Here is a 13,649-nt window from a genome sequence, read left to right on the forward strand (position 1 = left end):
CTTATAAGGAGACTTGCCGTTGGCTTTAGGGCCCACCTACATAATCCAGGACGATCTCATCTTGAGATCCTTAATTACATCCCCTTTTTCCAGCAAAGTCACATTCACAGGTTCCAGATGGCCATACCTTTTGGGGGTCCACCATTCAATCCACTACCGTATTGTATTAATGGTACAATTTAAAGTATATATTTATCTAGTCTTTGTATCCTTAGGCACTGTGAGGACTTTTTTCTAGCATGGATGACAAGCTGTCATTCTGTGATTTTTCTCTTCTCACCGCACCTCTATGAAGAGCTAGACGCTGTGCCACAGGGGTGCAGACTAGAGGAGGGGAAACCTGAGCGTGTTGAGGTGAAGATATCAGACAGCCTGTTCTGTAAAGTTGTGCCAGGTTTCCACTCACCTCTTGGGTGGTTTCTGGCCTGAATAAACCTGGATGGGACCCTCCATCCTCTTCAGAAGCCACCTCGTTTTGGACCAAGAGGGCTCCCCGGGGAAACTCCATGCGAGGCACCGCAGAGAAAGCAAATGAGCAGTTTTCATTGAGGACACAGCCAAAGAGAAAATTGCAAAGTAGACTAGGCTTCTAAGCAAGCCACCCTAACACAGCATAGAATCATAGTCTCAAAATATTCGCGATGGGGAAAAATGTAAAAGTAAATAGCATGAGCACCCAGCCAGGACAAGAGTCTCCGCTTCTGAGGATATATTTGAATATTAATTGCAATAATATATTACACATCTCTTCCAGCCTTCTGTTACCTCTAGATATGATAACAAAAACATTAATAAAATGTTGAACAGAATAGGACTAAATATAGAGTTCTGGCATACCATTTGCTCCACACTGACCTTGCACAATTAAGGTCCACTCTACATACTAGAAACAAAGTAAGTGTTTGATGAATGAATGTGTGATCCACTTGCTTTGGGGCATGCTTGTTCAGCCAGCTATGATGGTGTCATTTCAGACCATCAGCTCCAGTCTCGAAACTCTCCCAGGATACGTGGGATGACACAGGGGTCCCTGCCCCATTCGGCAGCCCAGCCCATTTTTAAGAGTTCTGATTACTTTCTAATTTCTACTGTGTATATCCATCCGTGTAATCTGGAGCTCAGTTCTGTTTTCCTGCCTTCCATGGACAGCCCTTTATAGATCTGAGCATTGCCCTCCTGCTCCAGATTTTTCTGTACTTCCCCAGGCCCCATGTTGTCAGCTGTTACTTGCCTGCCCTGTGTCCAGACCTCTGCTAACCTGATTCCTGCACCCTGGATATGCCCCATTCTGCCAGTGTCCCCTCGCCTCAGTATTTCAACTGTGACTTTACCAAAGCCATATGCTGTTGCAGTATTCATTCCTTTATTCTGCACATTGTGCTTGTATTAATGAAGCTTGTAATTACTCCAAGTTGTTAGGAACCATACCAAACTGTTGGTTCATATTGAACGTATGGTCAAACATAAAATTCGTGGGCTCTTTATTTGAGCCATTCTTAAGTGAGATCTCTCCCACCCAACTACTAAACTAATTGAGCTGTTGAAACCCGGGGCAGGCGTTTACACTGATGCTCATTAATCCTTTTTTTTCTTTTTGGTTTTGTGCCATCACTTCCAGCTTCTGAGGATATATTTGAATATTAATTGCAGTAATATATTGCACCTCTCTTCCAGCCTTTTGTTACCTCTAGATGTGATAACAAAAACATTAATAAAATGTTGAACAGAATAGGACTAAAAATAGAGTTCTGGCGTACCATTTGCCCCACACTGACCTTGAACAATTAAGGTCCACTCTGCATACTAGAAACAAAGTAAGTGTTTGATGAATGCTTGTGTGATCCACTTGCTTTGGGGCATGCTTGTTCAGTCAGCCATGAAGATGTCTACTTATGCCATCATCCAACCCACCTTTCTCGATCCTGGAAACCCCAAAGATGTCAGGTTTGGGCCTATTTTAACATTTAATCTAAATGCACTGCCTCTGCCAGTGTACTACACAGATCTTCCAGTTAGCAATATAAAAAATAGAAAGGAGATTGGTGTGTCAGGATTTAGAGAATCCTCTCCCTGTCCTGGGGAACTCTCCCCTCAGGTCCAGGTGTTCTGTGTCCTAAATGGTCATATGGGTTTTTCCAGAACTGACACAAATTCATCAGTCTGCATTTCCTCATCTTTAAAACTGAAACCATGCCTCTGTTGTGCATAGGCAGACAAGGAGACAGTCGTGGGTTTTACTCAAACTGAGAAACGCACAGGATTGGGGGTATGAGGCAGAACCACCCAGCTTACTGCTCTGACCTTGGAATGCAATTTCGGGACTGTGTATCAAATTCTAGGAGTGTCTTCCATTCAGGACAGTTGGTTGTTATTTCCAGGACTTGGAGTCAGTGGGGATATGTTCCCACATCTCCCAGCTCAGAGGCATCTCATTTTCCTGTTACTTCTGACACAGTCTGAATCCATGGTGGGGGCAGCGAGAGGTGTTTCACTTAGAGCAAAGACACAAGTGTGGGGTTTCCTCTGTTCAAGTGTGTTTTTCTTCCTGGGGAGGATTGAGTCGTGTGTAAAATTTCTGATAATAGCTTTTTAAAAATATATTTCCCGATAGTTTTTGAAGAGAGAAAGAACCAGAAGAAAAGGACCATTTGTCGTTTAGAACTGTATTGGCCTTGGTGACCCCCAAGTAAACAGCTGAATTTTACCTAAATATTAGCTGCTTATCTCCATGGCTCCCTCAATTCTGTTTTCACATGCAGCACCGAGTTCAGTTTCCCAGCACCTACTCCATTAGAAAGAGGCTAGAGAGGTTTCCTTCACTTACAGGAGCTTATGAGCAGAAAACTGAATCTTACAGCTGAGTTTCTGAAACCTTGCTGTGTATGTGAATCATCTGGAGATCTTGTCAAAATGCAGATTCTGGATCAGAGGTCTGGGTGGGCCCTGAGATTCTGCATTTCTAAATCTGCTGGGGGATGCTGGTGTTGCTGGTCTGAGGACCACGCTGTGACTAGCAAGACCTTATGCCGCTGAGCTAAATTTTAAAATACTGATGGAGAGAGAGAGAGAGAGATGTAGACAGAAAGATGCTTGAGATGAGTGTATTCAGAACAGTGATTATCAAGTAAACCATATGTAGTAAACCCTAAATAAATTTGTCTTGAATCATATCTTAATTCCCCTTCCTCTGTCTCTTTTTAAATAACAACGTTTAAACAGTGGGATCTGCCTATGTGGTTCTTCGGTAACTTAGCATTTGTATAATCATATGTGACCCCATGTTTCTGAGAAATCTTTCTATCGTGGCAGATACATCTAGAGGTGAACTCCTTGGGGCCCCAGATGGACCAGTGGTGTGTTTCAGCCCTGAGAAGGCAATTAAGGACAGAGGCCATTTGTCTGCAAGCAGAAAGAGACCCTAAAATTTACCTCTCCATTCTTTCGGTACCATAAATAATCACCCAATCATCCAGGGATGTGGTGGCAGACTGTGGCGCCCTCTGGTGGTTCCCTGGAAATACAGCAAGACACAGTCCCTACCCTCACACACAGCACAGACAGCTAAGGGAGCACCGAGAAGGCATGCACGCCCCAGAATTGGAGAGCCCCATCTCCTCCAAGCTGCACTGGTAAATAGGAGACATGGTCCTTCTCAATGTAGGAGGAGGATGGGTTGGAATTTTTCTCAGTCTGGCCCCAGTTTGCTCCACTTCTGCGTTAATCTTTGTATCCTTGAGTGATCATTAGTATTGTCTGGAAAACATGTCTATCAATGGATCACTTTTCAGAAGAATACATTTGAATTTGCATGTTAGGCTGAAAAGTCTTAGTGGTTCATTAGCAGAAGACCAGCTGTGGAGAGATTTTTAGGGCCAACTTAGCCAGTCTCTCTCAAATAAACAGTATAAATTAAACCAAGGCACTATGAGAACCAAGTCAGCATTCTTTTTCACATTCACTAAAGCTGGATTCTTAAGAAAGTACCTGCAGAGGAGTTTTCTGGTTTTGTATATTGAGGCTCAGTTGCACAGGCCATCTTCTATTTGCATTGCTAATGGCCCTCTTTCTGAATGTGTTTGACATTTTGCTTGGCTTTGAAAGGACTTTTATGCCGCTGCTTTTTCTGCCCTGGAGCTGCCTGGGGCTAATTAACCTATTCCCGTACTGGCTGGGCCCACTATATGCAAATGTTCTCATTTCGGATTCTGACATATCACTCTTGCATGAACATCCCTAATGAAATCCTGTGGGGTTGTATTGGATCCGTGCTTCTGCAGAACCAGCAGGGGGCGCATGGAACAGTTCACTTCCAGCAGATCTCCTACAGGACTTTTCTTTTCTAGCTGGCTTGGGAATGTGGGAGCTTATATAGTTCTCTTTTCAGAGTGACTCTTGAAATCTAAAGATAAAAGATCATTTTCAATACCTTTTAAGTCAAAAGGGGCAACTGTTTTTGACACTTTTGTAGTTTAATTTTATTCTGTCGGTGTTTTGAAAATGGCACTATCTTTGTAATCAGTTTGCAAGTACTGGGTGTAAATTACGTGCTGCACTCTTCATAAGAGAAGGCTATAGAGAACGCAGTTATCTGGGATTTATGAAAGCCCTAGAAGGGGAGGGCAAATAATTGACATTTCTCCTTCAACACAGATATATTTCTTCAGCATTAATATTTTAGATCTTTTAAGTATTTTTTGTTTCTGTCCCATTCTTTAAAATACGTCTCTTGTCATATGAGAAATCCTATTCTTAGTCAAATGTCCATTGATGGTGAGACCCCAAATTTCTAAATCTCTGCCTTCATATATGCCTGATCACAATCATTAAGGATGGGGAGCTTTCTTCTGTGTCATTTGTCCTTTCGTTGTGATGTTTGTTAGTGATGTTGAAGCAAAACCAGCCAGGGCCACTAAATCATTGGCCAAGAAAAAACATTACAGATGAGGGTGGGGGAGTGTGAGCTGTAGAGGAGAGATGTGGGAAGGCAGGGTGGGGCTGCAAAGAGAGAAGGGAGGCTGTGTTATAATTGAGATATCACTGTTGCTTCAGCTTGGACCAGGATCGGATGCTGAAGGCTGCTACCTTATCATGTTCGTTTAAAAGCCATATCACAGAAAAGAGAGTCTGGGCAGGAAAAATGCTAAACCTCCAAGGCCTGGAATTCGCCAGACCTGATGCCACGGCTCCCCAGGATCACAGCACATGACATCGCTCACGTCTGCAGCTGCCATCTGTAGGGGGCACTCACATCTGCCACTTGTTAGCCTGGTTCCTGTGAGTTCCACTGATGTTCTGCCTCTTGCCGGGTGGGCACCCCTCTGCCCACACAGTCGGCTGACTCAAGTTCAGTGGCTGCCAAGAGACTGAGCTGTGTGCCCATCAGACCTGGCTCCAGACTCACAATTTGTACATCCAGGTTTAAACCCACAGGTCTGATTGGTCAGAAAGAGGTTTCATCTCTGGGGTTAATGGTGGGTTGGCTCTTTCCAAGGAGAAAGAGGTGGGGGGCGGGGGGGGGGGCGGGGAAGGTGTGAAGACAGCATTCAAAGACCACTTGGAAAGGAAGAAAGGGACAGGGATGAAGCAATCATGTAACAGTCATTAAGGAGACCTTCATTGCATCCATCCAATTATTGCATTCTTTTTTTAACCATTACCATATTTGTTTTTTAACTGTCTCACAGACTTCTTTTGGCTTTCTGTTGCCATCTGAGTAGCTGGACTGGGAATTCTTTGGAGACTTGTAGGGAACAGGAGTATTTTTGGCTGTCTCTGCTGAGTTGGCATGTGTATATTGTGTGTGTGTGTATGTGTGTGTGTGTGTGGTAGGGAAGAGAGCATTACTGTAGAAACAGGATGGCCCCGGAGTCAGGTGGAATCTTTGGGTAGTGGCTATGGCAGATGAAGAATCAGAGATAACCTGCGAGGTCCGCTCAGGACTTCCGCCTCTGACCTGCTCCGTCCAGCACCCAGCCCTGAGGCCAGGGCCGGGCTGACTTTCACTGACGTCATCCTCCGTGTGGGCTTCATTTGATTTTCCAGCGAGGTAAAGAAGAGGTGAGGAACGAACGGGAACAGCGTTTCTGAAAAGGAAGCTTAAGAAACGCATCATCTACCCTCTAAAAGCAAAAGAGAAAAGAGGAGGGGAGGGGAGGATATGGAGAGACGAGCCTTTAGGGAGCTGTTAACTCCGTAAAAAGGAACCTGCTTTAAGGTTTTGGCCCGATGTCCTAATACTCTTCCCCAGGTGCTATCCAACATGGCCAGTGTTTGATCTGCTTTAACATTGGGGCTGTAAGGGGGTTTCTGGAATTCCCGTTGAAACCAGAGGCCTAGTCTTAATCTTGCTAAGGATGTCCTATTCCCGTGCTGATGTTTTGATTTCCTCTTCCTCCTTCCCTCTCTCCTCCCTGTCCTCTTCCCCTTGTCACTACCCTCTTCCTTTTCCCAGATTCCAGAGCTGCTGCTGGCCGGTCGCACCCACGGGGAGATGATTCCTCATGAAGAGCCTGGATCCCCTACCGATATCCAATGTGACTTTCCATTTATCAGACTAAAATCAGAGCCAGCCCGACAGTGAAACAGTCACCGTGGAGGGGGGACGGCGAAAAATGAAATCCAACCAAGAGCGGAGCAACGAATGCCTGCCTCCCAAGAAGCGCGAGATCCCCGCCACCAGCCGGCCTTCCGAGGAGAAGGCCACCGTGCCGCCCAGCGACAACCACCGGGCGGAGGGCGTGGCATGGCTCCCGGGCACCCCTGGAGGCCGAGGCCCCGGGGGCGGGAGGCACGGGCCGGCGGGGACTTCCGTGGAGCTTGGTTTACAGCAGGGAATAGGTTTACACAAAGCGCTGTCCACGGGGCTCGACTACTCCCCGCCCGGCGCGCCCAGGTCTGTGCCGGCGACCACGACGCTGCCCGCGCCGTACCCTCCCCCGCAGTCAGGGACTCCGGTGTCTCCCGTGCAGTACGCTCACCTGCCGCACACTTTCCAGTTCATTGGGTCCTCCCAGTACAGCGGGCCCTACGCTGGGTTTATCCCTTCTCAGCTGATCTCCCCGACAGCCAGCCCGGTCACCAGTGCAGCGGCCTCTGCCGCGGGGGCCACCACTCCGTCCCAGCGCTCCCAACTGGAGGCCTATTCCACGCTGCTGGCCAACATGGGTGGTCTGAGCCAAGCCTCAGGACACAAGGCTGAGCCGCAACAGCAGCACTTAGGCAGGACTCCCGGGCTCATCACCCCGGGGTCCCCACCACCCACCCAGCAGAACCAGTATGTCCACATTTCCAGCTCTCCGCAGAACGCCGGGCGCACGGCCTCTCCGCCGGCCATTCCCGTCCACCTCCACCCCCACCAGACGATGATCCCACACACACTCACCCTGGGGCCCTCCCCCCAGGTCGTAGTGCAATACACCGACTCCGGCAGCCACTTTGTTCCTCGGGAGGCCACCAAGAAAGCCGAGAGCAGCCGGCTGCAGCAGGCCATGCAGGCCAAGGAGATCTTGAACGGTGAGATGGAGAAGGGCCGGAGGTACGGGGCCCCCAGCTCCGCCGACCTGGGACTGGTGAAGGCGAGCAGCAAGTCAGCCCCTCACCCCTATGAGTCCAGGCACGTGGTGGTCCACCCCAGCCCCGCTGACTACAGCAGTCGAGACTCCTCCGGGGTGCGGGCCTCTGTGATGGTCCTGCCCAACAGCAACACACCCGCCACCGACCTGGAAGTGCAACAGGTCACCCACCGGGAGGCCTCCCCCTCCACCCTCAACGACAAAAGCGGCCTGCATTTGGGGAAACCCGGGCACCGATCCTACGCGCTGTCACCCCAACAGGCTCTGGGCCCCGAAAGCGTGAAGGCCGCCGCGGTCGCCACGCTGTCGCCCCACACGGTCATTCAGACCACACATAGTGCTTCAGAGCCACTCCCGGTTGGACTGCCAGCCACGGCCTTCTACGCGGGCACTCAACCGCCTGTCATCGGCTACCTGAGCGGCCAGCAGCAAGCGATCACCTACGCCGGCAGCCTGCCCCAGCACCTGGTCATCCCCGGCACCCAGCCCCTGCTCATCCCGGTCGGCAGTGCTGACATGGAGGGGTCGGGAGCAGCCTCTGCAATCGTCACGTCGTCGCCCCAGTTCGCTGCAGTGCCTCACACGTTTGTCACCACCGCCCTGCCCAAGAGCGAGAACTTCAGCCCAGAGGCCCTGGTCACCCAGGCCGCCTACCCAGCCATGGTGCAGGCCCAGATCCACCTGCCTGTGGTGCAGTCGGTGGCGTCCCCCGCCGCCGCTCCCCCGACGCTGCCTCCCTACTTCATGAAAGGCTCCATCATCCAGTTGGCCAACGGGGAGCTGAAGAAGGTGGAGGACTTGAAAACGGAAGACTTCATCCAGAGTGCAGAGATCAGCAACGACCTGAAGATCGACTCCAGCACTGTGGAGAGGATCGAGGACAGCCACAGTCCCGGCGTCGCCGTCATCCAGTTTGCGGTCGGGGAGCACCGAGCACAGGTAACGTTCACCCAGGTGGCACAGCTGGGGGACACCCCACCACGCCACCACCTTCATCGTCTCCTGGTGAGATGAATTTCTTCCAAGAGGCAGCCCCCTCCATGCTGTGGGGAGGATTAAGGTTTTTCATTTATGTTTAGACTTTAGACTCCTAATCTTGCCCAAACATTTTCTCTAAGAGAAGCCCCAATGCCCCAAGGCATCCGCTGTTTGTCATGAATTAACTTCCGTGCATCTAGAGGGGGGCTACTCAGGTACTGTCTTGGGGACAATTAAGAAAATCATTGCGCAAGTTATTTTTCGTTCTGTGGTTTCGGGGAGGAACCCTGAGGGAAAAAAGCTGAAGGGCTTAAGGCCCTTCTAGTGGTCCCATGTTTTCTCCTTGCTCCCTCTGCCCTTGACTGGCCCTGGTGCTTCCCCCCGTGGCCCTGCATGGCAAGACACGCCCCCTCCTCTTGGGATCAGAGTATAACAGACTATCTTTTCAATGGCTGTTGTGTCCTCATCTGCTGGCCTCACCATACCTGAATAATAATAACAAAACCTACATTTTAAAACGTGGATGTTGGAATGGGATGTGGTGACTGTGGGCGAGAGCCTGTATTGTGGTTTCCTTGGGAAGGAACGGGTGAGGCAGGGTCAGCAGGCTTAGGATTGGCTGATTTGAATAATATGAGGGCTCTGGGACTTACGGGCTGGGGTCGTCTGGGACCTGACCCTGAGGTGATTGGGACTGATGGATAGTGGCCCAGAGTGTGAGAGCAGATAGAGGAGGTGGGAGGGGTGTGTTTGGTTTGCATATGAAGGACACTCTCCCAGATGAGTTGTTAGCTCTCTCTAGGAATTAGCTAACCCTGGGAGGGGCAGTCCCTCCAGACTCAGCAAGGCCCCAAGATGTGAGCACATCGGATGACAGAAAATAAAAGTCATGATTAATATAACCCTAGAAGCCAAGGCTGTCCCAGGCATCTCCTGGGCTTGTGGCAAATAGCAACCCAAGGGTCAGATGCCACCAAGCTGTCGTGTTAAAGACTGGAACTATGATCATCTCTCGTAATTTCCATGGGCTCCCTCAAGCCTCTCTTCTCCAGTCTCTTAAGTCACTTGAGCGTGTTTATCCCATGGCCCATTTGTATGAAACAGCAGTTTCACTGCCCGGGTTGCTTAGAGTCACCCCAGGATGTAGAGCCTCACTGTCTCCGGGAACGTTTCCATCGAGGACTCTGACACACTCAGATGTGACAGCGCCTCCTTCACGTTTGAGTTGAAAATGGCCATAGCTGATAGTTGGGACATTCAAAGAAAAGAAAACAAACAAAAAAGATAAACTAGTTAATGGTTTGAACTGTTTGGAGTATATTTTAAAAAGTTCGGGGCCGGCCTGGCGGCCTAGTGGTTACATTTGCGTGTCCCACTTTGGCGGGTTTGGATCCTGGGCGCGGACCTGCGCACCGCCGGTCAAGCCATGTTGCTGTGGCGGCAGCCCACATACAAGATAGAGGAAGATTGACACAGATGTTAGCTCAGCGACAGTCTTCCTCACAAAATAATTAACTAATTAATTTTTTTTAAAAAAAAATAAGAAGATCAAGAGAGGTGAGGAGGAGACCAGTTTTCCAAACTGTTTTCCAGAACTGTGTGTGGATGACCAGATGTGGGATCTTGCACAAGGTCAGGGGGCCTGCATTGCCAAGAGCCTTTTTACCCCTTAAGACTTTTCTTTTTTCTGGTGAGATGTCACTGTGGGCTTACAGTCTTTGGCAAGGCCCAAGAAAGATTTCTCAAAGTTCTTATTACGAAACAGAAAATTTTGCAAAAATCAGAATTCTTTTTAAATGGCATCATCATTTAGAACTGACTATACATCCGTAGTTGCTGCTGACTCCCAGCTTCCTACATGGATCAGGGGTGGGGACTCATAGAAGGAAAATGACTTGCCCTTAGCAAAGGTGTCTTTTAATGGACCCCAGGTGAAGCATGGACGATAAACAAGATCGAAAAGCAGATGCTGTTTTCATGGTACTTTTAATCCTTAAAGCGTTATTGTGAACACAGGTAGGCGTGGAAGGAGGAGTTATTTCAAAATGCCACTGGTTCCTTACCAGCACCTCTTTCAACCTGAGGATCAAGAGCAGCTCCAGCTGCAGCTGCATCTCGAAGGCCCTGGCAGCCTCTAGGTTTCAGGTTGACCTGGCAGTTCTTAGAGAGGAAGCATCTCTGTGAGTTTCCCTGCTTGGCACTTTGCAGAATGGATGCTTAAATGATAGAGAAATCAGCTTGCACGTGAAGTCTCATTTCCTTCCCGCAGCCACACCACTAGCCTCTTTGCCGACAGCCAAGGTGCAAATTAGAAGGTAGAAGATTTGTCATGGCCTGTTCGCGGGTCTGTCAGGGCGCCCGGTGTGGTGGGGCTGCCTGCAGAGCAGGGCTTCTGCAGAGAGAGGCCAGGGGGGCTGTGATCTGCTAAAAGAGGTGGCTCGAGTTTCAAGCTGCAGAGACAAAGTGCAAGGTCCCGACACAACCAATGATTTGTCACTTGACCGAGAAGCCTATCAGAAACAGGCTGACATCATCACAGCTAAAATGCATCACCAGCTGTGTTTGCCGCAAGTGACAGGATCAGAATCAGGAGAGAATCAGAGAGAAAGTGTGAGGGGGAGAAGGGAAGGGAGAGAGAGAACTAAGAGCTAGATTTAATTATGTTCCAGGGGCCGAGCGCTTCCCTCCCTCATCAGCGTCGCTCTGAGGAGTTTCCTCACCTGGCCTGAAGACTCAGGCCACGTCTGCTCCTCTGGTTAGAAATCACGAACACTGGCACCGACTGGGGGATTTAGAGATGTGCAAATTGTTTAACTGAATTAGACAAATCACAAATTTGATTGGGGAAATGGTGGACGAAGGGACCATTTTCTACGCCACAGATGGCTTTGTGACCCTGGGCATATATCCTACGTGGAAGGAGAACCATGGGCATGCTTGACCTCATAAAACCCTCCATGGGCATCCCTGGAGAACACAGTGCAGTGTGGAAGGGGGAACCCATGAGCCCAGGTTCTGCTCTGCCACGAGACTGGTCATTTTACTCTCGGAGCTGCAGTTTCTCTCGTCTCTAAAACAGGCAGATGATTCCTGATACAAGATGATATCTTGGGCCCTCCCTTTTTGTAATCCTTTTGCTTTTGCTTTGGTGACTTGCAGAACACCCCTTGTGAAATTTACTAGCATCCGCTAACCAAAACCAAAGGGGGGCAGTACAGAGAACCTTCGCTGACCTCATGCTAATAATGGGCACATAGATGTGGTAGGTACTAAAGCCTTCCTGTATAGAACCCAAGGGGCTTTTCATTTTGATAAGATTATTTTAAGGGGCCGAATTCCTAATTATTATTGTGGAAAGACGCCTCCAGTGTTGTCTTGGCTGACGCTCCAGACGAGGCATTGTAGGAGAAAAATGCTTTCACCTATTTGTCCCTGTGGCTTTGCTGAGTATTTCTCTGCACAGGCAGAGCATCTTTGCATCCCACTTCCCCACCGCGGTGCTGGGAGAGGGCAAAAGAGGAATTCCAGGCACTGTCTGTTTCCACTGTTTGCACCACACGAAGCCTCTTTGTGGCCACTCTGCGGTCTCCTGCTCTTCTGGTGAAAGACAGGTAGCACCTTCCACCCCAGGTAGGAGTCATGCGGGCCTCTCAGGCTTCGTGACTCTGGTTGAGAGCCCCAACAGACTGCAGAATTGCTTCCCTTGGGCCTCACTGCCAAATATAGTCCACGTAAAATTCTCCAAGTTTGAGTCTGTAAGTCTGTGGTGAATCCCCAAAGGGATCCCCAGACCATAGCATCAACATGGGAGCCAGTGCACCTCAATAAGAGGATGGGGCATGGTCTGCTTGGGTGGGAAGCAGGTTAACCAGTAGGAATATGTGAGATCTGGAGCCCCAAAGACCTAAGTCTGAATCTATTCTCCACCCCTCCATGGCACTGGGACCTGGTGCAAATGATTTACGAATGACTGCACAAGTAATTTATCATGCAAATTATGTCTAAGCTTGCCATTCTGCTTACACAGTGGGAACAATGAGGGTTTCTGTAAGAATTAAAGAAAATGTATTCAAAGGAACCACACAATACATAGCACATAGTAGGCCCTTGACAACATTAGCTTTCCTTCCCAGCTTCCACTTCGGTGACTTTGGCCCTGAGAAAAGGTTAGCTTCTGAAAAAGAAATAAATGGCCTCATGCTCTAAAAAGAATTTATGGAAGGAGAGGGACAATCTAGAAAAGTCTAGAAAGAAGGCTGAACTTTTCCAGTGAGCGCCATAAGCCATTTCTACCCTGCCTGTATTCCTGTAGCATGTTCCTCTGAATGGCGCAGGGGCACCCATACTGCTGTTTCTATCAGGAAGGCTACATGACTTCATGCTAAACCATGTTTTTCTGAGCGTGAGCTGGACTGGAGAGGTGGATTGGTGGTCCAGCCCTCCCCATCAGCAAGAGGACCAATGTAGAAATGGGCTCCCGCGCCTCTCTTCTGCAGATGGGATCTTAGCAACCTGCCCACTGGGAGAACCCCTGCCCAGGATAGCCCCGCCTGCGGAATCTTTGTCTTCCATCTGGCAACAATGTTCTGTCTGTGAGGAGTCTTCCTATCCCTCTGTCTCATGCTCCCCAGGCTCAACTTTTCTGAAGAGTATACAAAATTTGCTCAGTAGAATTGTAGTAAATTTTATTTGTAAATTCCTCTGGGGTAACACTTTTCTTTGCTTCTTTCCTGACTGCCGAGCTCCGTATGTTATTAGAGCTGTCTGTCGCTTCCCAGGTCCTCCCCAGGTGACTGCTTCCCTTTACCTCCTTGGTGGCTGTTTAATATTCAGTGCCATTTTCTGCTCCCGACTGCCCTGGTGCTTGTGCCTGTGTGTGTGCACGCCCGCACGCACGCTCGTGCAGCGTGCTCTAATGCTGTGCTTACTGCACGTCTGCCGATGGCTTTTCTTTCATTCCACTATTTTTTAATTTGACTGCTGTGTTCTGTGAGTCATCAGTGGCAGCATTATGCATTTAATGGATTAGCTGGTGCCTAAAAATAGCCAGAGCCCTCATGCAAGCAGCACATAAGCCCGTACGTTCCCCTAGCAGCCAAG

The 13,649-nt window shown here is 49.1% G+C and overlaps 1 protein-coding gene across 4 annotated transcripts in view; it reads left to right on the top strand.

Moving 5' to 3' along the window:
• ATXN1 (ataxin 1) overlaps positions 1-13,649 on the top strand; it is a 384,106-nt gene that overhangs the window by 352,824 nt on the left and 17,633 nt on the right. For all 4 annotated transcript variants that reach the window (XM_044773206.2, XM_070515602.1, XM_044773209.2 and 1 more), the window contains one exon: positions 6,452-8,510. In XM_044773206.2, coding sequence (XP_044629141.1) covers positions 6,612-8,510 — 1,899 coding nt within the window. In that variant the 5' untranslated portion in view covers positions 6,452-6,611. The remainder of the gene's footprint in view (positions 1-6,451; positions 8,511-13,649) is intronic.

The sequence above is a fragment of the Equus asinus genome, chromosome 8, assembly GCF_041296235.1.
Source record: "Equus asinus isolate D_3611 breed Donkey chromosome 8, EquAss-T2T_v2, whole genome shotgun sequence".
NCBI classification, from domain to species: Eukaryota; Metazoa; Chordata; class Mammalia; order Perissodactyla; family Equidae; genus Equus; species Equus asinus.